The 24,221-nt window shown below is 47.2% G+C and overlaps 1 protein-coding gene across 9 annotated transcripts in view; it reads left to right on the top strand.

The window, feature by feature from the left end:
* Anks1b (ankyrin repeat and sterile alpha motif domain containing 1B) overlaps positions 1 to 10,646 on the top strand; it is a 905,411-nt gene extending 894,765 nt beyond the window's left edge. For 4 of the 9 annotated variants that reach the window (XM_090328468.1, XM_090328466.1, XM_090328469.1 and 1 more), the window contains 2 exons: positions 5,994 to 6,161; positions 8,779 to 10,646. In XM_090328468.1, the coding sequence (XP_090184594.1) occupies positions 5,994 to 6,161; positions 8,779 to 8,886 (276 nt within the window). In that variant the 3' untranslated portion in view covers positions 8,887 to 10,646. Of the gene's footprint in view, positions 1 to 5,993; positions 6,162 to 8,759 lie in introns of all 9 variants that reach the window. The other 5 variants (XM_090328467.1, XM_090328465.1, XM_090328472.1 and 2 more) reach the window with 2 other exon arrangements.
* The last annotated feature ends 13,575 nt before the right edge of the window (positions 10,647 to 24,221 follow it).

Here is a 24,221-nt window from a genome sequence, read left to right as displayed (position 1 = left end):
CCACAATCTCAGCACATATAACTATTATTCAGTAAAGGCATATATCTTTATTGACTCTTTTTCTGTGTTCTCTCTCTCTTCTTTTTTTTAAAAACTTGAAACAGAGTCTCACGTTGTAGCTCAGGCGGGCTACTCAAAATCCCATTTCTTCTACATCCTAAGTGCTTAGATTACAGGCATGTACCACTGTGCCTGGCTTTTACACAGCTTGTTAATCATTTTTAATGACTCAGTTTTCATTTTAAATGACTACCTAGTTAATATTCCACTGCATGGAACTAGTATGCTAACTGTATACTTAATATACTATAGTTAATCCCCTATTCATGAAATTTTACATACTATAATGAGTATTTTTATACATGTTATTGAACTCTTGGGCCTAGAAAATTTTCAAACTGAATAACTGAAAAACCCTAGAGATGTACCAGTTAATTGAAATTCACTACCTGGGTAACAGATCTTATCCTAGAAGACAGATTGCCCACAATCTATGAAGCAGTTTCTCTAACATCAGATTGATTGATGTGCCAGGTTGCAAGTTCAGGCACTACCAGGCAGGACAGCGAGGATCACCAGTCTCTACATGAGGCTCCTGAGAGCCAGGGATGGACTTGGTGGGCCTTTTGCTTCCCACATCATTCTATGAGCACTTCCTGGAGCCTTTGGCCAGGCATCAGCTAGGCACAAGGATACCATCCCTAACACTTCTGAAAGACGCTCAGTGAATACCCTGGTGGTATTCACAGCCCTGGCTTCCTGGAGGAGCTCACACTAAATACCAGTGGCTCACATAGTCCAGTTTGCATAAGAGAAAAACCCTACATCCCCTGGTCACCACCAGATCTACCCTTAAGATAGATCCTTCAACCCCTCTATTATAGCAGCTCTTCACAAATAGATTGAAATCCCTGGAGAAGGGAGATTGTGATGTTTCTCTCCCATTGAGTCAGGATACTCCCTGCCTTTATCCTAAATGGTTGCCAGAGCCCGGAATGTTGACTGCTTATGGTCAAGTCACAAAGGACACCCATTGTCTGAAGGCTACCCCCAACTGGTCTTCTCATGAGACCCTGACTAGTTTCATCCCAAAACATAGCGATCATCTAGCAACTTTAACTTTGTCTCAAGTATGATCTGAAGTGGTCAAGAATATAACCTGAGCTGGCACAGTGGGCTCACACCTGTAATCCTAGCTGCTCAGGAGGCTGAGATCTGAGGATCACCGTTCAAAGCCAGCCAGGACACTAAAATGTCCCGTTAATCACCAGAAAACCTAAAGTGGCACTGTAGCTTTAGAAATAGGGCAGTAGCCTTGAGCTGAAGAGCTCAGGGACAATGCCCAGACCCAGAGTTCAAGTCCCATCACACACACACACAAAAAGAACATAACCTGACAGAATGGATTAAAATACCAGCCCAGGCAGGATCTAGAATCTGAAACAAATTAACCTTTCTAAGCATAACTATGTCTCACATGCAAAAGGAAAATACTAATAGATATATGGGCATAGAGATGTTCTGTGAATAAGATGACGGATGTAGAGCACTTACCTCGGTGTGTGACGCAGTAAATGATACAGGCTAGCAGTGTGGTTGCTACGGGAAACGGTGCTCTTAGGCTCGGCATGGTCTAGTGAGGTATCTCCCATTTTGTAGTGAGAAAAGCAAAGCTCCAAGTAGGCAGTGTACCATGATTCCTCCCCAGGCCCTGCCAAGCCCAATGCATGTTTGTTTCTTTTTCCACCGGTGGTCAGTGTAAGGTGGAAAAAACTTACTCAAAGCCACCATGTATCTCAAGAAACTCACACTGGAAAGATCAAAGCAAGTGGTACATTCTAGTAAGCTCTGTGAGGAAGGAGACCATCAGAGACAGGCGGTCATGATGTAACGTTCAAGAGGTAAAGTGGTGGGGCCAGGAGCACGACCTAGTGGTAGAGTGCTTGCCTAGCATTCGTGAAGCTCTGGGTTCAATTCCTTGGTACCATATACACAGAAAAAAGCCAGAAGTGATGCTGTGGCTCAGGTAGTAGAGCACTAGCCTTGAGAAAGTCCAAAGACAATGCCCAGGCCCTGAATTCAAGCCCCAGTACTGGCAAAACAAAAAAAAAAAAAACTTTAAAGCCAGGCACAGTGGCTCATACCTGTACTCAGGAAGCTGAAATCTGAGGATCACAGTTCAAAGCCATCCGGGGCACTAAAGAACGTGAAACTCTTATCTCCAATTAACCACTAGAAAACAGGAAGTGGGGCTGTGGCTCAGAGGGTAGGGCAGTAGCCTTGAGATGAAGAGCTCAGGGACAGCATCCAGGCCCAGAGTTCAAGCCCCCTGACTGACCCAAAGGAGAAAAAAAAAAAAAGAAGAGGTAAGAGGTAACACATGGAAAACTAAGAGTTTGAATTTATACCCAACAGAGGTGACTAGGGTAAAAATGTGGCCTTGCTGGCTTTAAAGGATATTGCAGTTCTGTGATTTGAATTAACAAATAGATAGCTCAGTGCTGGCTGTGACCCTGTGACCAGGATGGGCCACAGAGCTCAGCCTTCCAGCAGCCAGAGCTGGGAGGTGGGTAGCTCCAGGTTGGGCTCTAATGCCAAGTACATTCATCATGGCAACTACTCGTGCTGCCTGACCAGAGAGGATCCAGCCAGCCTTCCTCATGTTCCCTTACAGACTCTGTAACACTCACTGGGTAGCGGCATAGAGCTGCAGCTTCACTTCATCCTCAGTCAGGACTTGAACTGTGGCTGTGCCTCTCTGCACTCCAAGCATCTGGAACCTCAGCTAAGATAGAGCTTGCGCCCTGGATTACTACACAGGCAGTCTTCTGAATGCCCTTTGCTCTGGCATCTGGGGACGGCGCCAAGCCTAACCTCATATGGTAGTCTCTCAGCTGCCATATGTTATTGGTATAATAGGCAAATATAATCCAATGCATTCTTTTTTTAAAGAAAGCATCTTTTATCATTGTATTGGTCCATTAAGTTCATTGAGGTAAGAATTTTTTTTTAGTCTACAAAGTAATAGCAATACAAATTCTGTGTTTAGCTCAAAATGTAATAATAATCCCAGAGTAAACATTTAAATGAACAGAATTTTTCCCTCACATTTTTTTTGCCACTCTTGGGGCTTGAACTCAGATCCTTGGCACTGTTCCTGAGCCTCTCTGTACTCAAGGATATCGCACTCTACCACTGGAGTCAAAGAAAACCACTTCTGGCTTTTTCTGAGTAGTTTATTGGAGATAAGAGTCTCGCAGACTTTTCTGCCCTGGCTGGCTTCAAACCACGATCCTCAGATCTTATCCTCCTGAGTAGCTAAGATTACAGCCGTGAGCTGCCAGAACCTGGCTTGAACAGAATTTTTATACAGATAGGTGAGAACCAGAAGTGGGCAAAAATCTCATGCTGGCATTAAAAATTCAACAATGTTTCTTTCCTGTGCTTTATAAGCTCTGGCTTCCAAGACAAAGATTAATGCATCTTTAATGTACAATTAAATACTATTGCAATAGAATTTTTAGTTTCATCCCAGTAGTATTGGCCTTCTGGAGAAGAGCCAACTTCCTGGGGGATGTCAACAGGAGAGGCAGGAAGAGTGGTCTAGCCTGTGGGACTTCTGCTGTGTTGCAGTATGTACCTGCCTCTAGCATTCCAAAGGCCCAGCTTCAAACCCCAAAAAGACCACCTGAGTCCTCAGGTCCCGTCAGATAAGCACTGAGGGCTCAGCTGCAGAGGGATAGGTAAGCCCAGTGCCCCTACCTATCAGTCTCCTGACTTCCAGCATCCAAACTTCAGCCATCAAGACTGCAGAAAGACAGAGTGTAGCAAGATCCAACTCTACTTCATCATAAAAGAACACTGGAAAGCATACTCCAAATCAAGATGTCAAGGAGAACTCAAGCCAAACCAGGAGGGGTGGATTTGCAGAAAATCATGGGCTGTCCTGTCTCTGTCTTCTCGGAGCAGTTTCTTAATACCAGAAACAAATTTAAAACCAAAGGGCAAGCTGAGCGCGGTAGCTTACACACCTGTAATCCTAGCTACACAGGAGGCTGAGATCAGAGGATCACAATTTAAAGCCAGCCAAGGCATGAAAGTCTGTGAGACTCTTATCTCCAATTAACCACTAGAAAACCGGAAGTGACACTGTGGTTCAAGGAGTAGGGCAGTAGCCTTGAGCTGAAGGGCTCAGGGACAGCACCCAGGCCCAGAGTTCAAGTCCCACAACTGACAAAAAGGGGGTGGGCAAAACCTCTAGCCCATTACTCTGCAAAACTTGTCAGCTTCCCATAATAGGTGAAAAAGTCTCACTTGCTCAAATGAGCAGCTCCAACTTCCATTTGATGACAACTGGATGTTAAGCTATTCTCACTTTTAGGAAGTTGTTTTAGGTTAATGATAAAGGAATTCACACTTCAAGCTCTCTGGCTCTGCCATGTAAAGGTTGCATATAATACAGTCACTAGATCTCACACCTGCCTGGTTCCTTCCCAGAGCATGAGTATCTGCCATCTGTCCCCAGTGGATGGACTCTGACCATCTTGCACAGTAGTGATGGGCAAACCAAGGGCTGCAACCTCTCTGAGCCAGGAAGTCTGAAGCCCCATCTGCCTTTCCCAGCGCCCCATGCAGTACTGAGAGGCAAAGCCAACAGGGTAGGACGTGGGAAGGGCTCCGCCTTCTTTGCACAGCGATGGTCAGAGCTGTCTCCCAGTCCTCCTCCACTATCATTTGTTGGTTTGTTACTAATTTACTAGTCTGACTCATTCCTGGAGGCAAACACAGGCTGCATTCACTGCAGGGAAGTGCCCAGCTGCTGTGCAAGATGCGCTCTTGGCATCACATGTGTCACAGGCCCATTGTCACCTAGCAAGTGGCTCGGGGGTGCCAGGCTCATCCTCCGTCAGACCAGCCCTCCAGCTCAGAGGCATTTCCCTACTTTGTTCTATGACCGTGACATTGACTTAAAATCTGCTTCGGAACCCCCAGGATTCTTCCCCATGGTCTCTGAAGGTTAGCCTCTTTCTCCCCGTCCATGCTCACCATGCCCTAGAACGAATTTGTCCCCAGAAAGCTGAGATCTGGGGGCTTGCGGTGTGCTGGTGAGGGCAGAGGTGGACAGGGACAGGAAGGCACACTTGAGCTCGCAGCAAAGGCCCAATGCCACCTGCCATTAGGAGAGACTATGAGGAGATATTCTAGAGACAAGTCATGGGATGAAAGTTGGGGATCGATGTTGCAGAGCTGGTACAGTAACCTTGAGAACATTCTCCAGCTGAGCTGTGGTGTGACTGAGAGAGTGCTTTTAGCATGCCTGACACCATGGGTTTAACCCCCAGACACACACTCAGTCACTAGTATGCACCTCCTTTACTGGTACGTTGGGGTTCTGAAGACCCAAGATAGCTATTGGGAGAGAAGAAAAGTAGCCAGGCAGCTGAGGAGGATTCATGGTAGAAAGTCAAAAGGAGAAGAGCCTTCCTCTCAGGTGGGGCTTGGCAGGCTGCCCTGTCCCTCGCTGGTCTGATGATGAAATACAGAGTGGACCCACTGGGAGAGAGGGAGCCTCACGAGATGGGTAATTGGCTCTGTTCAGACACTATTTGCACGGGCGCTGCTGCCACTGTGAGACTCCATCGTGCCTGATGCCTCTCCCCTCCGCCAAAATTAGATTTTGATTGTGTCTGCTCACTGAATCACAGATGTTTGTGGTAAAAAAGACCCAAACTTCTCGGGGGACACCTCCCACGGAGCGTGTGGACTCGGCCTGGGAAGCCGCGCGGAGACCCTGCTTAGAGATGGGTGGCAAATGCCTTGTGTTCAGGCTGGGTGAGGCCCGGAGTGTGCCACTCTTCACAGCTTTGACTGAGTCACCGCAGCCTCGGGTGCAGGAGAGCAGGGCTGTCTCCCACCATGTTCCTCAGCCCGCAGCTCCTTCAGCTCTGCCTTGTACCTGCCCAGAGTAAATGCTTTTCTCCTTTTGCTTGCAGAACTTAGCTTATGAAATCATCCTAACACTGGGCCAGGCTTTCGAGGTGGCTTACCAGCTAGCACTGCAGGCACGGAAAGGCGGGCATTCCTCCACACTTCCGGAAAGCTTTGAGAACAAGCCCTCCAAGCCCGTCCCCAAGCCCCGCGTCAGCATCCGCAAGTCCGTGGTAAGTAGAAGAGAGGTGTCCTGCAAACCTGGGACAGGAGGGGGGAGAGGGAGCGGGAGCCACGCAGTTTAGATTCCAGCTTTGTCCTGCTCCATGTCCTCTTAGCCTCTTTCTTGGTCTTGCGGGGGAGGGGGAGGGCGACAGGAATCCCACCTCCGCTGTCACCTGTGGCAGAAACCACGGGAGGCAGGGGTATAGATAGGTACCAGGCCTCAGTGCCATCCCATCACCGAGCAAAGCCTCTCCCAAGCCCCTGGGCTCCAGAGAGATTCTCAGAGGTTCAGGGAAGAATGTCCCTGACACCCAGTGGGTGGAAGCTGGATGTCCCGGCTGCTGGTTGTTGTGTGAGGCCCCAGCATCCACCCCGAGAGGCTGATGCCGTGGCTCTGGGGGCCTTCCCTCCTGCAGCGGAAGTTCCCTTCAGTGTGGCAGCTGTCAGCAGGTACAGCCCTTCCTCCTCATCATCTTCTTTTCTTTAGGAACTTCCTTTCCTTCCTCCCTCCCACAGGCTCTGCAGACATCCTGTCCCAACAGGCTGCAAGACTCCCAAAGCAGCCTCCTCTGCTAGTAGAGACACCCCAAAGCTGGAAAGTTCCCAACCCACCTCCCATCTGCTTTCTGCTCCAGCTGCCATCCTGCGTTCTAGAAGCCCTGGCACTGGCACCGGGCAGGCCCCCCAGAATGTGCTGCCCTCTCTCTCTGAATCCTCCCATCTGTCGCTCTCTCCTCCTCTCCAGGGGACCCAGTGTGGTGGAAAATAGGCCTTCCTAATGACTGTAGAGCGGCAGATCCTGGTGGGGAGGGGCGGGGCTTGGGACACTCCTGTCTCTTTCTTGGCAACTTCAGCGCCCATAGGTAATGGTCCATCCACCCCTGGCCTCTCCATCCTTATAGCTTTCTTCTCTACCCTAGGTGAGAGCTTTTCCCCCACCCCGGCCCTCACTCCTGACTGCTCTTCCGTGACTTCATCCCCTGAAGACCTTCGCTCCACCCCACCCCCCTACCCCCGCCCTCTCCAGCCCACGCCTCCCAGCTCTCTCTCCTGCCCTCTTCCTCCAGAACTCTGGAGGTGCATGTGAGATTCACTTTTTTCTGAGGCATGAACTCTTAGGCTCAGGCACTATCCCTGAGCTTTTTTTTTTTTTTTGCTCAATGTTGACACACTACCACTTGAGCCACTGCACCACTTCCAGCATTTTGGTGGGCTGACCTTCCTACACCAGTCTGGCTTTGAACCTCAATCCTCCGCTCTCTGCCTCCTGAGTAGCTAGGATTAAAGGCATGAACTACCAGCACCTGGCTTAATTAAAATTCATTCTTAATCATTTCTACTTAGAGGTTTAGTAAACGTCGGAAACTTGGTATATCCAGCATAGAATCCCCCAGAACTGTCTCCCTCTCCATCTTCCTAGCTCAATAGACAACAGTATCTGTGCACCATGCTAAAGATGGTTCATCAGGCTAAAAATGTACAAATCATTTTCTTATCCCCGTCCACCCTCTGCCCACATCTGTATCCAACCCAGAACATACCTCCACCCCATGCACTCCTCTCTGCTGTTATTCCTCTAGCCTACACACGCCTCTCCATGGGTTCCCTTCCTCCACCCTGCTGAAATCACACCATGGTACCCAGGCCCTGAATAGCCTGGTTTCTCACTACAGTCCCCAGTGCCGGGGCCTTCTCATTCTCTGTTATGAAGCTCACTCCTACCGGACGCCTTCGTTTCACCTGTCTGCTCCACCTGGCATGTTTTCCCCTGACTTCCTCATGATTGTTCCATCCTGTCCTGTATGTTCAGGATAATACCCAGGCATAGTCAAGCTTTACAGTGTTTCAATTTAGTGAAGCATCTGCTAACTGAGGTTGCTGCTATTGTCTCTCTTCTACCACACACACACAAAAAAGAAGTCCTGTATGCAGGAATCTGTGAAGTCACCACCAGGCCTTGAAAAAGGGGGGGGATGAACAATTGAGGGCCCGAGAATAGCTTTGAGCGTGGATCTCTGAGAATGCTGGGAATACACAGAACGTTTCGGGGATTGTCTCTTGAAGTGTCCATACCTTCTGGATAACTGCGCTTGTGGCGGGTGCCCCCCCGCCCCCCCCCCCACCGTGTGACCGTGATCCCCATAGACTCCTCCTGCAAGAGCACAGCCACGGCCTTCCTCGCCCCGGTGGACGCCCGCTGGCCCCGCTCCTCCATTTAAACACAGCCGCACTCTCTCCAGAGTAATTTACTCGACACCCAGCGTTGGCAGGAGCTTGCCCCAGTTCCGGGAGGGGAGCAGGCGGGATCTGTACGCAGTGGGCAGAGGATGGACAGATGGGGGTGTCTGGCCACGGGAGGAGTGCGGCCGTGAGGGCGCGGGCTCAGGGCAGGGTGCGAGCTGGGGTGGAGGGGGGGGCGCGGCCACACACCGGGGTCAGGGGGGAGGGTGAGGATCTAGAGCTTTCCCGACGCGAGGGGAGCCCGCGGGGGCGACGCCGGGAGGCCTGTGCGCCCCCCCCCCCGGCAGGGCGGCCTCGCGGGGGCGCGGGGTGGGGGCGCGGGGTGCGGGGCCCGCGCCGCACGGCCGCCGGATAACGGGCATCAGCCTTTCTGTTTTAAAGCAGATCGACCCTTCTGAGCAAAAGACTCTGGCCAATCTGCCGTGGATTGTGGAGCCGGGGCAAGAAGCCAAGCGGGGCATTAATACCAAGTATGAGACCACGATTTTCTGATAGTCGCCGTCCCCGTCCTCGCGGCGCCTTGCTCGCCAAGCAGTCCCGGGGGGGCAGGCTTTCCTTGGCGTCCGCGCCGCGGCCCGGGAGGAAGACTGCTCTGCTCGCGCTCGGCCCGGCGCCTTTCCCCGCACCGGCGGGGCCCCGGCCGCCCCCGGGGATCTTTGCGCACCGCGCCGGTGGTGGGAAGGCCGGGGAGAGCGCGGCGCCCGCGCCCGGCGGCGCGCGGAGGAGGCGAGGCCCCGCGCACCCGCTTCGCCCCCGACGGGGAGCGCGCCTTCAACGACCCATAGACATCACGAGCAAAAACCATTCTCAGAAAGGCGACGCAAGCCTGCGCCTGGGTTCGGTGTGCACGGCCGCCGTCCGCGGTGTCACGGGTCAGAAGTCGCCCAGGAAGCATCTGTAAAAAAAAAAAATTTAAAAAGAAAAAAATTGGGTTTTTTTGTTTTGTTTTTATCTCGCTGAGTTTGGTGGAGTGCAACAGGACAAAGACCACGTCCACGCTTGCCAGGAAACTCTCCCAGTTTCTACATTTGTGCATTTTATATGTGATCAGCCATGTGGGGATACAGAAAAAAAAAAAACAACAACAAAAAAAAAACCTTTCACTCACCATCGATTCAGAATTTAAAAAAAAATCATTTAACACCAAGGAGTTTCTTATGCACAGGGGGAAAGGGTGTCTTGTACTAACCATTTTTCTTCAACGAATGTTTCAATAATGCATTGATAAGAACACTAGGTTAGCTGTGCGGGGTGTTTCTTCTGGTTCATTTCGGATAAATAACCCACTGGGAACAGAAGGAAAGGCCCGAGGCTCCCAGGTGAGGAGAGGCTGGGCTGGGGCCCCAGGGCGCCCAGCGAGGCCCCCACAGCGGCCACAGCCTGCAGAGATGTGTTTTTTATAACCTTGTGTTTTAAGGACATGTTTTAAAAAATAAATAACCACCGTGTAGGGCTCCTGCTCTCAAGATTTCCTGCCATTTGGAAACCTTGTTTGAGAGAGGTGTTAAAAGATTCTATCGCAAAAATCTTTTTTTCTAGAAAATACAAATACACAAAAAAAAGAAATTCCAAAGTAATAAAACTTTTCTTGAAACTAATAATAATAATAATAAATGTTTGCCTACTATTTGACTAAATAAAATTTACTTACATTTCTTTAAGGTATTTTAATTTTTTAATGTCTCTGTGGAGTATTTGTATGATACCATAATGTATATTTGTGTAGAATCAAATTATATAAACTACCAATATCATTATAGAAAAAATGACATTTTAACGTATATTGTTCTAACCAACCATATTGTGACTCATTTTGAAGTTCATATAGCGATATTGATAAATTGTGAAATTGTCTTAATGTTTTTTTATTAACCAATATTATTTTAAACCTGAGAGTATCATACCAGTTGGTGAGTTTTGAAGACTAAATTTTATTTCAAACTGACAAATATATATGGTTTTAGTTCAGTGTTGAGGAATTTTAATACCATATTAAATTACTTGAACTGAACGATTCCTTTGTACATATTTTGCCTATTCACTGTTGATATGTATGTAGAGTAAATGGAGAGTAAAATAACATTACAATATGGAACCAAAAGGAAATTGTATAGGAGCAAAGTAAATGGTAGCTCTGCTGAAATAGAAACATATGTGTAAATAAGCTTGGGCTTCCAGTTATAAATTTTGTAATTTTGTCATTATTTATATCCTATAAAAAGCACACAAAATAAAAGAGAAGTTGTACAGTCGTGGCTGCATGGCGTGGTTCTGTGAGCCCTGCCCCTCCTTCTCAGCAGCAGAGCTGAAGGTCTACCCGTGCAGACTGTGCCTCACTTCAACTCCAGACAGCCTGAGAAAGAAAAGCTGGCCTCTAAAGCTTGAATTTCAGCCAAAAGCCTCCATTCTCTAATGGTAAGGGGGAACTGACTAAAGCTCAGACAGAGGAAAAAGAACCCTCAAATTAGGCCACTCCTGCAGGTGTGGTGACATGCGTGGGTCATGGTCTATGCCAGCTTTCATTGGTCTTTTCCATGTTCCTACGACACAGGGGCTAGTTCTCAAGTGACTGAGGCCAGCGTCCCTCTAGTCTGGTCAGTGATAGTTACCATGTCATGTCCTGTGAGTCGCCCTGCTCTGTTACCCTCAGAAACTCATGCAAAGCCATCCTGGAGTGCTCTGCATATGACACACGGAGGCCTTGAGCTTGGAATACCCCACACACACCCTCCCCACACCCCCACTTCCAGGAGCTGGTGCTGACCCAGAGAAGGGCAGCTTTTCTAAGGAGGCAAGGGATGGTGGTTTTCAACTCTCATGCTTCCTCTTGGGCTAGTTTGATCCCTTCCACTCTTCATTTACTAGTGAATCAGCAATCCTTTCGTTACCTCTGTGTATAAGACATGTGTTTGCAGCAGTATTGCCCCCGTAGGAAGCATAGAGCACACTTTAATTGGCAAGAAGTTCTGAATTTAATAAATAGACTTCTTGCGTGGGTTTGGCCTCATAGAGTGAAGCCACTGTGGAGGGATGCTAATGGGTGGATATCAGCCGGAAGGAAACAGTCTGAGCTGCCCCATAAGTGGGAACATGAGCAGCGAGGAAATCTTTTACCAGCACACCTGGTTAACAGGAACCCATGGGAGAATGCACAAGGCCAGTCACACAGTAGAGAAGGAAGGGGCAGCGAGAGAGGGCAGGAGAAAGAGCCAGCCAGAGGTGGGAAAGGGATTCCCGCTCCTCTCAGGGCAGTTTGACACTTTGACAAACTGCAATAACCATGGGTGGAAGGTGAGGGCCTTTGAGTGTTATCATTATTCAAAGGACTTGAATTCACTTTAAAATTAAAAAGTACTTGCGTTCAATTACTTCATTTGATTTTTTTTTTTACTAAATTGTGTTCTGTGATAAATCTGGGTGAATGAATTCTGTGAAAATGATGCCTACATTAATAAGTCATGGGAGTGATTTTTCTCAAGACACACCAGATTTTCTCAAATTGGAATACTTGGGAATATTGCCAGAATGCCCTATCTAATATTGCCGTACATCTAATCTAATGTTTCCAGCACATGTGAGATGGGAATAAAAGATGGACTTACAAGGGACATGTGGCTGCATTCTCATAAATCAATAAAAAGCCACACTTGGACTCCATGTGACATTGCTCTGGTTCTGAGAAGAAATGACTTCCACAAATCTATATGAAATAAAATTCTTTTGTAAAGCTGTTACATTTCTAAGTTCTCCTCCTATGTAGGCTATTCAGTAAGTATATCCCCTATAAAAAATCAACTTGATGTTATAAATATATTCTCTTAAAATAGAATTAGAAGCCAGGCACTTGTAGCTTACTTATAATCCTACTCAGGAGGCCAAATAACTCTAAAGCCACTCAGGAAGCTGAAATCTAAGGATGGTGATTTGAAGCCAGTCCTGGCAGCAAAGTCCACATGAGCCTTACCACTAACCCCCCAAAACCAGAAATGAAACTGTGGTTCAAGTGGTAGAGCACTAGCAGTGAGCAAAAACAACAACAAAAAAAAGCTCAGGTACAGTACCCAGGCTCTGAGTCAAGCCCCAGGACTGGTACAAACAAATAACAAAAGAATCAGGTGGCCAGTCAACACAGAAAGATGCAGCCTACCTGCAGCCAGGCTCTGTCACATTACCCACCCCACCACTGGACTCCATCCCTTCTCCTCTCCGGCAGTCAGCCCACAGACATTCCCACGGCTCCGCAGTCCTGCTTCCCAGTTCAAAACAGGCAGAGGGAGCGGTGAGCTGGCCAGCTAACCCTGTAGCTAACCTTCCTGCCTATAGCTGCTTGCAGCAGTGCCCAGGAGTTAGGATTTCTTTCTGTGGGTGAACTAACCGTTTGAGACCTTAGTGCTAACCTGGAGACTTCTAGTTCCACGTCGCTGCTTCCTGTCTTCATCTCAGTCAAGGAGATTACTGCCAACTCACTCTGCTTGGCTGATGTGATTTTCCTTTAGGTTGCTATGTACTTTTAGTGTGAAATAAGGATACGAGGTCTAACTGGTGCCTTCTTGGCCATGTGGTGGATGAGGGGAATCAGGTTTAATTGGCTTGCCCCCCCCCCCAGGTTATGGGTGAGCCTGAATGCAGGGGCAGGGCTTTGGACAGGAGGTTATTGGACCTGCCAATCTTGGGTCATGACCTCTAAGCACCCTGTGACCCTGACCCTATTTAGACCCAGAGCAGCATGGGTATCTCCATGCCTCCTGTCTCGTGGCTCCTCCATCCACCATGGCAACCAACTTCAGCTCTCCTCTGGAGTTGATCGGATGGTTGGTATTGTTTTTCTGCTGTTCCTTTCCTCTCCTGCTCTCATTGTTCATCTTTCCAGTCGTGTTTAGTGTGTTTGAGGGGCTGCGGGTCTCTGGGACAGGAGCCCACGTGCAGTTGCCTGCTCTCCAATAAAGACCCCCCCATTTCACCTCTTAAAATGTGGCTTCACTGTTTCTCACAACTAAGTTCCCCTACAGGTGTGTGAGGCTGAATCATAGCTACAACCTACGTCATCCAGTGTTTGTTTCCTGAGACCCATGTTTGTGCAAGTGGCATGAGCGTTTAACATCCTAAGAGCACTGCAAGGCTGTAGCGCAGCCTGAAGGAGACCCCGCCCTTAGCGGCTCAGCTGCTAGTGGAGACCCCCTCCCCCCCACCACAGCAGGGGTCTCCTCAGGCTCATGGGGGTGGGAGGGAGGGATGGCCTTAGTTGGTTTCCCCAGCAGAGGATCATGGGGTCATGGGGTGACAGCTGCCTGGAACACAGAGGTGGCTACTGTGCCTGTGGCAGCCCTGCCCCAGGAATCTCTTCCATCACCATCTCATCCCCGCGAGAGCAAGCTGAGCAGGACTCAACTGCACAACCAAAGTCAGCGCACAACATGGCCAAAAAAGAAGAGTCATTTTGAGCAATCCATATTCAGCATCCAATGTAACTGTCCTCTGAACATCCTGGAAAGCCAGTCAAGCACCCCTGAGCCCCAGGGGAGCCTGTGAGCTGCCAGCAGCTTTCCCTTAGGAATGGCAACCAGGCGCAAGGCCAGGCAAGCAGAGGAGAGTTGTCTCCAGGCAGAGACCACATCAACTGCTTCCTGCCATTTGAGAGGCGGGTTTCTCCCTCAGGTCTCAAAGTACATGCCTGGTTTTTGAGAGACAAAAATAAAAACTCAAATGGGTTAGGCATGGAGGAAACTGGCAGGGGGAGCCCCAGGGACTTCGGGCAGCTCCCCCCTTAGCAGAAAAGGGGGAGCAGGCAAACTCAGATGCCTTCAGAGCCACACGTGGCTGTGGGGACCAAGTGACCCTTCAAGTGGTGACTGCTCCTCTGCCTACCTGATTGAGACCATGCAAAGGGAAGACCCTGAGTCAACAGATTAATGAGAAATTAGGATTCTGATAGGAAATCAATAGATTTTGCAATGTTAGGGACAAATAATTCAATGCTTAAAAATGTTGTCAGGTACTGGTGGCTCATATCTACAATCCTAGCTACTCGGGAGGCTGAGATCTGAAGATCACAGTGCAAAGCCAGCTGGGGCAGGAAAGTCTATGAGACTCTTTATCTCCAGTCAACCACCAGAAAACGGGAAGTGGAGCTGTGGCTCAAAGTGGTAGAACACCAGTCTTGATCAAAAGAGCTTATGAACAGATCCCAATCGCTGAGTTCAAGCTCAGGGGCTGGGGAGCTGGGAGGGGAATGAAGTGTTGACCAGATAATACTCAACCATAGACTCAATATGATCCAGACATTACTAATCTGGGAACTCTTTCGGTAGCTTTCTGACTTTCTGGGGCTACACAAGGCTGTTCTTCTAGGAGTCTGCCCAGTATCAATCCAGTCACTTACCTGGTTTCTTAGTTCCTGAAACGGGATGTTCATGGCTGGGATGAAAGGATGGAGACGGCAGACTGGCTGGCATTTGTTGAACTGCTCTTATACACCAGGTTACTGAATTCAGGCACTATCCACAAAGACCAGAAATAGCCATGTTTTAAGCAAAGGAGTGATCGAATTTTCACCCACGTAGTCTGGACGTGAGAGCTAAGCAGTGACGGGACTATGGTAACTGTGTTAAATCACCAGGATCCCAAGATCCTTCTTACGTTCATTCGTATGCTGCATCCATCAAGGTCGCCTCAACATCTCAAAGTGTCAGCCGCATTCACAATCCAGGCAGGAGAAAAGCGGGTGAGGGACAAAAGATAGATAGGAGGGTTCCCCCAGAGCTCCAGACAGCTGCACCCCACAGCTTCTGCTCATTGCCCACTAGCAAGAGGGCTGGAAAACATGGCTGCTGCTGTTACTTCATGTAGCAGAGCATCTTGTAGCTCCCACGAATATAAGGGTTGTTAGTGAAGAAAGGGGGGATTGGATATTGGGGTGGTCACAGCATTGTCTACACACACACGCCTGTGCTGAGAATGGTATGGACAGAGCCCGAGTCACAGAGCACACGGCTCAGCAGCGCTTGCAGGTCCAGCCATCTGCCGTGCAGAAAGGGGCTAGCAATGGCTTTGTCAAATGGAATCCACTGCTTGATGAAGCCATTGCTTCCAGGATCCCAGAATCAGAGTTGGGGCAATGCCTGGGCTTGGGGAAGTTTCCCAAGCCCCCCACATAATTCCTTGCAAGGAGTGAGAACTATCACCCCTGTGCACCCCTCCCCCAGGGGCCCCCACTCCAAAGACTGCCTAGTATGCTTAAGAGTAAACCTTGTGCTGATGCCGAAGGCTAGGAAATAATGGTATCCAACACTTGAACTGGGACCCAGTTGATGCCAAAGCCACTGGCCCAAGCAGTGAGTCCAAGGTCGTACAACCCTTATTCCCAGTCCACCCCACACTCTGTAGGCATGCAGACAGCCCAGGAAAAAAAAAGAGGAGAAGGAGGAGGAGAGGAGGAAGAAGATGAGGAGGAGGAGGGGGAAGCTGCTCCCTGCAACACAGCAGCCAGTCGCAGCATACAGATCATGAATTCCTAAGGAGCACAGAAATGAGATTTGTGATGAAGCAAAGGACTACTAAGCCAGTGCCAGTGGCTTACAGCTTAAATCCTAGCTACTCAGGAGGCTGAGATCTAAGGATTGTGGTTCAAAGCCAGCCAAAGCAGAAAAGTCCTTGTGAGACTCTGTTTTCAATTACACACACACACACACACACACACAAACACACACACAAACACACACACAAACCAAAAACAAAAACAAAAAACCTGGAAGTGGCTCTGTGGCTCAAGCGGTAGAGCACAAAAAGGCTCAAGGACAGCACCCAGGTCATCAGTTCAAGCCCCACAGCTGATAGAGAAAAAAAAAAAGAAAGAAAAGTTCCAGCCAGGCACTGGTGGCTCCTGCCTATAATCCTAGCTACTCAAGAGACTGAGATCTGTGTATCACTGTTCAAAGCCAGCCTGTGCAGGAAAGTCCATGAGACTCCTATCTCAATTAACTGCCAGTGAGTTCAAGCTCCAGCATGGACACGGGCATGCACACACATGCACACAGTAGTTCTTTCCTTCTTTCTAAACAGGATGTGCTATATCTGAGTTAACTGATGGAACAGGGCACACACACACACGGTGAAGGGATGAGAACTACTGCCAATGGAGGAGAAGCAGAAATCACATGACAGAAGCTTGGCCCCACTGGCTGCAACCCACCCCTGCAGCCTCCAGACTGATGTTCAGAGCCACTCACATCTGGAACTGACACACCACGCACAGCCCCACAGGCCTGAGCCTCTCCGTAGAGGAAATCAGGTTTGGATTTCTTTGCTGGTTAGCTAGGATGTCCAGACTGCAAATCTCAGCACTGAGAAGGTGCAAAGAAAGCAGAGCTGTGCCTGGCCTGGCCCGGCAGTGATGGTGGGCACAAGCCGGTGGGCACTGAGCAGCGGTCCTCCCCCTTCTGCTCAGCTGTACAGACGACATCTTCCATCGTGCAGTCCTGGGAGTTGGCGGCTTTTCTGTTCATTTCCTGTGAGAAGCAGTATTTTCAACCCTGAGGCCTGACCTCAGAAATGAATTGCCAGTGAATGATTCTTGAATCATAAGTACAGTGAAAATGTTCCAAGTTTTTGCCTCTTTCACAGCATCACTGATGCAGAATGACTTCAAAGGCCTCCATTTATAGCTGGTTCTGTAACTTCCTTAACATGAACACGCACATGGAAAAGCAATTCTTCTGTGGTGAAATTCAGAGCCCACAGAGCCAGCATTTTAACTTAGGCATCTTTAACTGCGCAACATAGCACTGTCCTAAGGGGGGCTGTGTGCAAGGCATGTATCCCAGTGACAAGCTTCAGAAACTGAAAATTATTAGAAAATCATTTTCTCCCTCTCTAAAGGTCACTAAGTAAATTATAATATAAAACATTTGTGGAGTAATAGACAGGCATACTTGCTGACTTAAACACTCCAGGAATATGTTTATTCATTTCCTATAATTTGGTAGCAAAGCCTCCTCCATTCAAGTAATGTTTTCCTTTCCCTTAATGATGTTTCACAAGAAAATGCCAAAGTGAAAGAGGAAGATAAGGAAAACACAGCTGATGGGCTACAACTTCATTTGCCAGCCTGGTGATATCCTTCTAGCAGGGGAGAGCACAGAAAGTGCCGGGTGCATACGGACTCGGACATTTCATTTGACAAATACTGGGCTCTCCTTGAAGATGAGGCAATGTTTGATTCTCGTATAAAAAATAAACTTGGCTTTCAAGTAGCTTAGCAGAAAATGGTAGGCTTCAATAGGTAAATAAGTAATTTTAATCCAGAGCAATAATAAAAGCCAAGATATTAGAACAGGGGTGGGGGAGAGAGGGAGAGAGGGAAAGAGAGTGCACATAGGGAATAGCAGACATCCAGCCCTTGATGGTCATGGCAGTGAATATATGAAAAACCACTTAGGGGCTGGGCACAGTGGTTCACGCCTGTAATCCTAGCTACTCAGGGGGCTGAGATCTGAGGATCACAATTCAAAGCCATCCGGGGCATGAAAGTCTATGCCACTTTTATCCACAACTAACTACAGACAACCAGAGTGGCACTGTAGCTCAATGGTAGAGTGCTAGCCTTGAGTTGAGGAGCTCAGAGATAGTGTCCAGGCCAAGGTCAAGCCCTATGACCTACAAAAAAATATAACACACACACACACACACACACACACACACACACACACACACACACATGCGCGTGTGACTGAAGTTTAAACAGAAGCTGCAGATTAGGCCGAGTACTTTGGAAAGACCACAGAGAAGCGTATGAATGAAGAGGGGGACCGCACATGGGAAACTGTGGAGGATGGGGCTTTAATGCCCACTGAGCATTTTCTAGATGCAGCCCGTGGGGTATATACTGTGTGAGCGCCAGTTTACTAAATGCACACAGGAATCAGGAGCGAGGGCACACAAAACTGAGGGTGATTTTACAGACCCACTTGCTGACATTTTCCTACTTTATTATTCCTCCTCTACATCCTTTCCCAGCAACTAAACTGGGCATATTATATGTGTATTGCTTTGTGTACTGCTTTTGGTAGCGTCCAGCCCTGTTCAAGGAGATACTTGTGGCACACAGGGTAGATGGGCTGTTGGGCAAACAAAGCAATCTGCCTACAACCACGGACAGAAGACCCAAACCACGGAGTTCACATCTCTGCCCACTGAACTTTTAGTCTTTGCTGATTGTCTTCACCCTCCGGTCCTTGTCCCTCTCTCACTGGCTTCACATTGCCTCGTGCCACCTGCCTTTTCTATCTGTGCCTGCTTCACTCTCGACTTCATCTGATCCTGTGGGTTTAAGTACCATCAATGCACTGATGACTCAGATTTCTATCTCCAGCATGAACTCACCCATGAACTCCAGACCCACGACGCCACCCATCTAGACAGCACCATGTGATAGTGTCATGGGCATTTCAAACTTACACCCAAAGGTCTGCAGCGTCCACAGCCTTCCTCACTTCAGTGGATGGCAACTCTATTCGTCTAGTCACGTGGGCCAAAAACTTGGCATCATGCTTGTATTATCATCATGCTTTTATTATCACAAAACAAAAAGCTGAGATAAATCCGTTTCAAATAGAAAAAGGGTTATTGTAGGCACAGTTTCTGAGGCTTCAGCCTATAGTCTCTTGTCCCTGCTGTGCTGAGCCTGTAGCAGTGCAGTACACCATGGTGAGAATGTGTGGTGGATGAGATCTAGTCATGACAGCCGGGATGACCAAAGGAGGGGACTGGAGCCCCTACAAGGACCCCCACCAATGACCTAACATCCCTCCACTATGCCCTGCCTACTGAAAATCCCATTACCCCTCAATCACCCTATAGCCTAGTGACAAAGCCTTTAACATCTAGGCATCTGGTAGACCCATCTCCAAACTCAGCTTTCTATCACTGCTTCCAAAGGCCCATTTTGTCCATCTCCTAATATTGAACTCATTTTTCCAGTCCTTCTCCAGGTGTACTTAAAATCATAACGATTACAGCACTGCTCAAAAGCCAGACTTATAATGACTTTGGTCTCATCTGTAACTCAAGATAAACAGGTGTGAGCCACTGTAAAAATGAAAAACACATTTCCTTTATGGCCAGGGATACTAAGCATTTCCTTCTGCATTTGAGGAAGGTGGGGCAGGGCATCTGTACTTTTGAGGAGTATTATTTAACTCCTCTGACCATCACTAATTGTATTGTTGACACTTCCAGGGATTTATTGTTGATTCTTTGGGAGTTTTAGTTTTTTACACTCCTTGTATATTCTGTTTGCAGACCCTGTCAGATACATAGTTGGCAAAGATCTCCCTGTAGGGCTTTCTTTATAGTGTAATGACTATATCCTCAGCTGTGGCATAATACCATTTGTCTCATCTGTCTCCTATCTGCTGAGCCACTGGAGTTCCATTCAGGGAGCTCGTGCCTGTGCCCAGAAGTTGTAGTGATTTCCTTACTCTTTCCTATACTAGTTTCAAAGTTTTAGGTTCGACCTTGAGATCGTCAATCCATTATGAACTTTTTATATTAGTACAAGGTAAGGGACATGAAGCCAGTTTCTGTCTTTTGCATGTGGACATCATTTTCACACCATCTTCTGTTGAAAGTTTATCTTTTTTTTACAATATATCTTTAAGCAATTTAGTCAAACCTCAGATGGCTCTTCCAGTGAAGTCTTTAGGTCTGCTTTTGCGTCCATAACAGGCTGGTTTTGATACTATGGCTTGATGTCTGAAATTGAGAGATCTCTAACATTGCTGGTTTTGTTCAGGTTGCTTTGGCTATTCAGGGTAGAGTGTGTGTGTGTGTGTGTGTGTGTGTGTGTGTGTGTGTGTGTGTGTGTATGTGTGTGTGTACCCGCATTCAAAATGGCCATCAAAAATACATACAAAAGGGCCAGGAGTTTGGCCTAGTGGTAGTAGAGTGCTTGCCTAGCATGCACGAAAACCCAGGTTCGATTCCTTGGTACCACATACATAGAAAAAAGCTGGAAGTGGTGCTGTGGCTCAAGTGGTAGAGCTCTAACCACTCACAAAAAGTCCAAGGACATTTACCCAACTGTCCAGAAACAAGGACATACTAAATCCACTAGCTTAACAATGTTCATTGCAACACTATTTATCGTAGTGAAGACATGGAAAACCCAGATGCCCCTCAGTTGATGAGTGGATCAACAAGATGTGGTATTTATACACAATGGAATTCTACACTGCCATCAGAAAGAATGCTATCACCCCATTTGTGAGGAAACGGAGGGACTTGGAGGGGATCATGTTGAGTGAAGTAAGCCAGACTCAAAGGAACATAGGCTCAATGGTTTCCCTCATTTATCATAATCAGTAGAAACCTTGGGCTCTACTAGCAGAGATTTACAATAGAGCAAAACCTAGATACATAAGGCCATATAGGATGACAATAAATGAAAGGACCTCCAGGATATAGAAACAAAAGCCATATAATGTATGATTGTTTTCCTTAATGTACCATGTTATCTCTCATCTCTTTTGCTGTCTCTTGGTTATCTCATATTGTTACAGTATCTTACCTTGTTATCTAATATATTGTATATATGTTTATTTGGTTATTTGAAACAGAATAGGGAAGGGGGAAAACAAGATGAGGGACAGGGGTGGGGGGAGGGAAATGGGGACCAAAACATGAGAAAGGGTATCAATGTTTGTAAAGTAATGCACCTTCTATCTGGCGAATATAATGTAACCCTTCTATTATTTACAATAAAAAAAGAAAAAGAAAAAAGAAAATAAAAAGTCTAAGAACAGTGCTCCACCCCTGAGTTCAAGCCCCACAACTGGCAAAAAAATAAATAAAATAATAATAATAATATAAACAAAAGCCAGGCACTGGTGGCTCACACCTGTAATCCTAGCTACTCAGAAGGCTGAGATCTGAGGACTGCGGTTCAAAGCCAGCCCGGGAAGACTCTTATGTCCAATTACTCACTAGAAAATGGGAAAATGGGGCTGTGGCTCCTGAGGTAGGGCAGCAGCCTTGAGCTGAAGAGCTCACAGACAGCACCCAGGCCCAGAGTTTAAGCCCCACAACTGACAAAAATAATACAAACAAAATAAATGCTAGTGAGGGTGGAGGGGGTGGGAAGGAATCCTAATTCACTGTTGACGCGAGTGCAATCATTATGGAAGTCAACACAGGAAGTATCTCAAAAGATTAAGAGCAGAACCACTCTGCTTCAGTGAAAATGGAATGAGGAAACTTGATGACAGTAAAATAGAAAGGATAGGTGGGCAGGGAGAATGATGGAAGGGATAATGCTGATGAGGATGCACTGTATACATAAATGTGTATGTTAAATTGAAGCTCCCTACACTGCCCAAAAAGAAATGTACTCATTACTTGTCTTATGAATGGGTAACACCTCTGTGCATCACCTTTATAATAAAAAAATTTTAATTAAACAATGTAAAACCCAGGGCCAGGAGTATGGCCTAGTAGTAGAATGCCTAGCATGCATGAAGTTCTGGGCTGATTCTCGGTACCACATACATGGAAGTGATGCTGAGGCTCAAGTGATAGAGCGCTAACCTTGAGAAAGCCCAAGGACAGTGCCCAGGCCCTGAGTTCAAGGCCTAGGAGTGGCAAAAAAAAAATTTTTTTAAATGTGAAATTCCCTTGTACAAATATATGACGGTAATAATAAGCAAGCATGTGATACACTATGATACAATAACACAGGGTAAATAGTTCCATTCCAAAAGGGAAGAGCAGAAACACAGAAAGGACTGGACCAAAGCAGGACTGAAAGCTAACGGAGCAATTATTAAACCTTAAGTCTCCCTGCTTAGCGTCTAGGACATGTGGTGACAAAATGTGAGCTCCAGAGGGCTTGGGCTAGCTCTGCTCACGTCCTAAGGTTCCTTCAGCAGGCAGTCCTCCTTGGCACCTCCAGCTTCCCAGGATTTCCACGGTAGCTCCAGGTTCTTTTGCAAGTTCACACATCTTCCTGTAGGGACTCCCCACAGAGACTCCAACCTGGGTCTCCTGGGCTTTCCTCTGAAGTCTCAGTGAAAGCTCCACAGCTGTCATCCTTACATTCTGCCTGCTTCTAAAACCAGCACTGCATGGATGATACTGCGTGACCAGCACAAACTGGAAGAGGACCCACTTGAACCACAGCTACCAAGTCTCCAAGAGCCTCAGGGGCTGAGCATTTCCTTCACCTCCTCCAGATCTGAATTCCAGGGTGGGCCATCCTCTCAACCTCCCTCAAAACAGTATCTTCTTGCCCTGCATTCACACCACCCAACTCACTAGACTGGACTCTTCTTATCCTGGGCCTCCAACTACAGTAAGAGAGAGAATGGCTTTGTTAGCCAACTCCTGTATCCTCCACAGCAACACCAAGGCCAAGTCCACACGAGATCATAATGGTTATGAATACGTAAAAAATAATAATGAACAAGTAATTTTATTTTTACAGGATTTTCCCCATGCCAATATCATTCTGAGGAGACACAAAAAAATTCACTTGAGGCTGGGAGTTTGGCCAGGAGGTAGAGGCCTTGCCTAGCATGCACAAAGACCCGAGTTCCATTCCTCAGTACCACATACATAGAAAAAGCCGAAAGTGGTGATGTGGCTCAAGTGGTAGAGTTCTAGCCTTGAGAAAGCCCAAGGAGAGTGCTCAGGTCCAGAGTTCAAACCCCAGGACTGGAAAAAAAAATTCAATCCATCTACATATAGCTGATGGAGCCAGGCGCTAGTGGCTAACACTTGAAATCCTTCTCAGGAGGCTGAGATCTGAGGATCATGGTTTGAAGCCTGACTAGAGAAGAAGGTCCGTGAAACTCTTATATCCAGAAAACTACTCAGAAAAAGCCAGAAGTGGTGCTGCGGCTCAAATGACAGAGCACTAGCCTTGAGTAAAAGAAGCTCAGGAAAGCTGGGAATGTGGCTTAATGGTAGAGTGCTTGCCTACCACGAATGAAGACCTGGGTTCCATTCCTCAGTAACATAAATAGAAAAAACTGGAAGTGGAGTTGTAGCTCACGTGCTAGAGTACTAGCCTTGAGCAAAAGAAGCTTAGGTATAGTGCCCAGACGCTGAGTTCAAGCCCAAGGACTGTCAAAAAACAAACAAACAAACAAACAAAACAGCCGGGCCCTAGCATGTGAGACTCTTACCTCCAATTAATCTCCAAATAATGGGAAGTTAGGCTGCGGCTCAAGGAGTAGGGAAGTAGCCTTGAGCTGAAGAGCTTAGGGGCAGTGCCCAGGCCCAGACCCACCAAAAAAAAATCTAGATGGAAATGTTGATGGATTAAGCTTTCTTCTTTCTCATCAGGCTTTTAGAAAACAAATAAAAAATATAATCAAGGAGTCTGAAACAATCTGAGCATTGTTTAAAAACATCTAGGAATTTTATTTTTATGTTTTTTTAAAAAAAATTCATGTTTTAAAATGTATTCGAAGGTAAACAAAATCATGTAATTACATTACAAATACAAAAGTTTTCAAAACATACAAGACATGTACAATGCAAAAACATCTTTACATACAAAGTAATTTCTTATATTAAAAAATACAGTAGAGAATATGCTTTACAAAGCTCATCGGTATCAGGTGTGAATGTACACACTTGCAATCTTTGCATTTATGAGGCTGAAGCAGGAAGATCATGAGTTCAAAGCTAGACTGGACTACAAATCAAGATCCTGTGTCAGGAAAGAAGGAAAATATCAAGAAGCAGCAGCTCACGCACAAGCTACAAGCAAAGCTTCCGCCGCCATGAGGTCCCATGATATTTCTTCTTTCCTTGGACTACCTCATCCTCAT

The sequence above is a fragment of the Megascapheus bottae genome, chromosome 2 (assembly GCF_031878675.1).
Source record: "Megascapheus bottae isolate mThoBot1 chromosome 2, mThoBot2.hap1, whole genome shotgun sequence".
Lineage (NCBI taxonomy): Eukaryota > Metazoa > Chordata > Mammalia > Rodentia > Geomyidae > Megascapheus > Megascapheus bottae.
The sequence above is the reverse complement of the archived record's forward strand: the minus strand, read 5'-3'. Positions and strand labels throughout refer to the sequence as shown.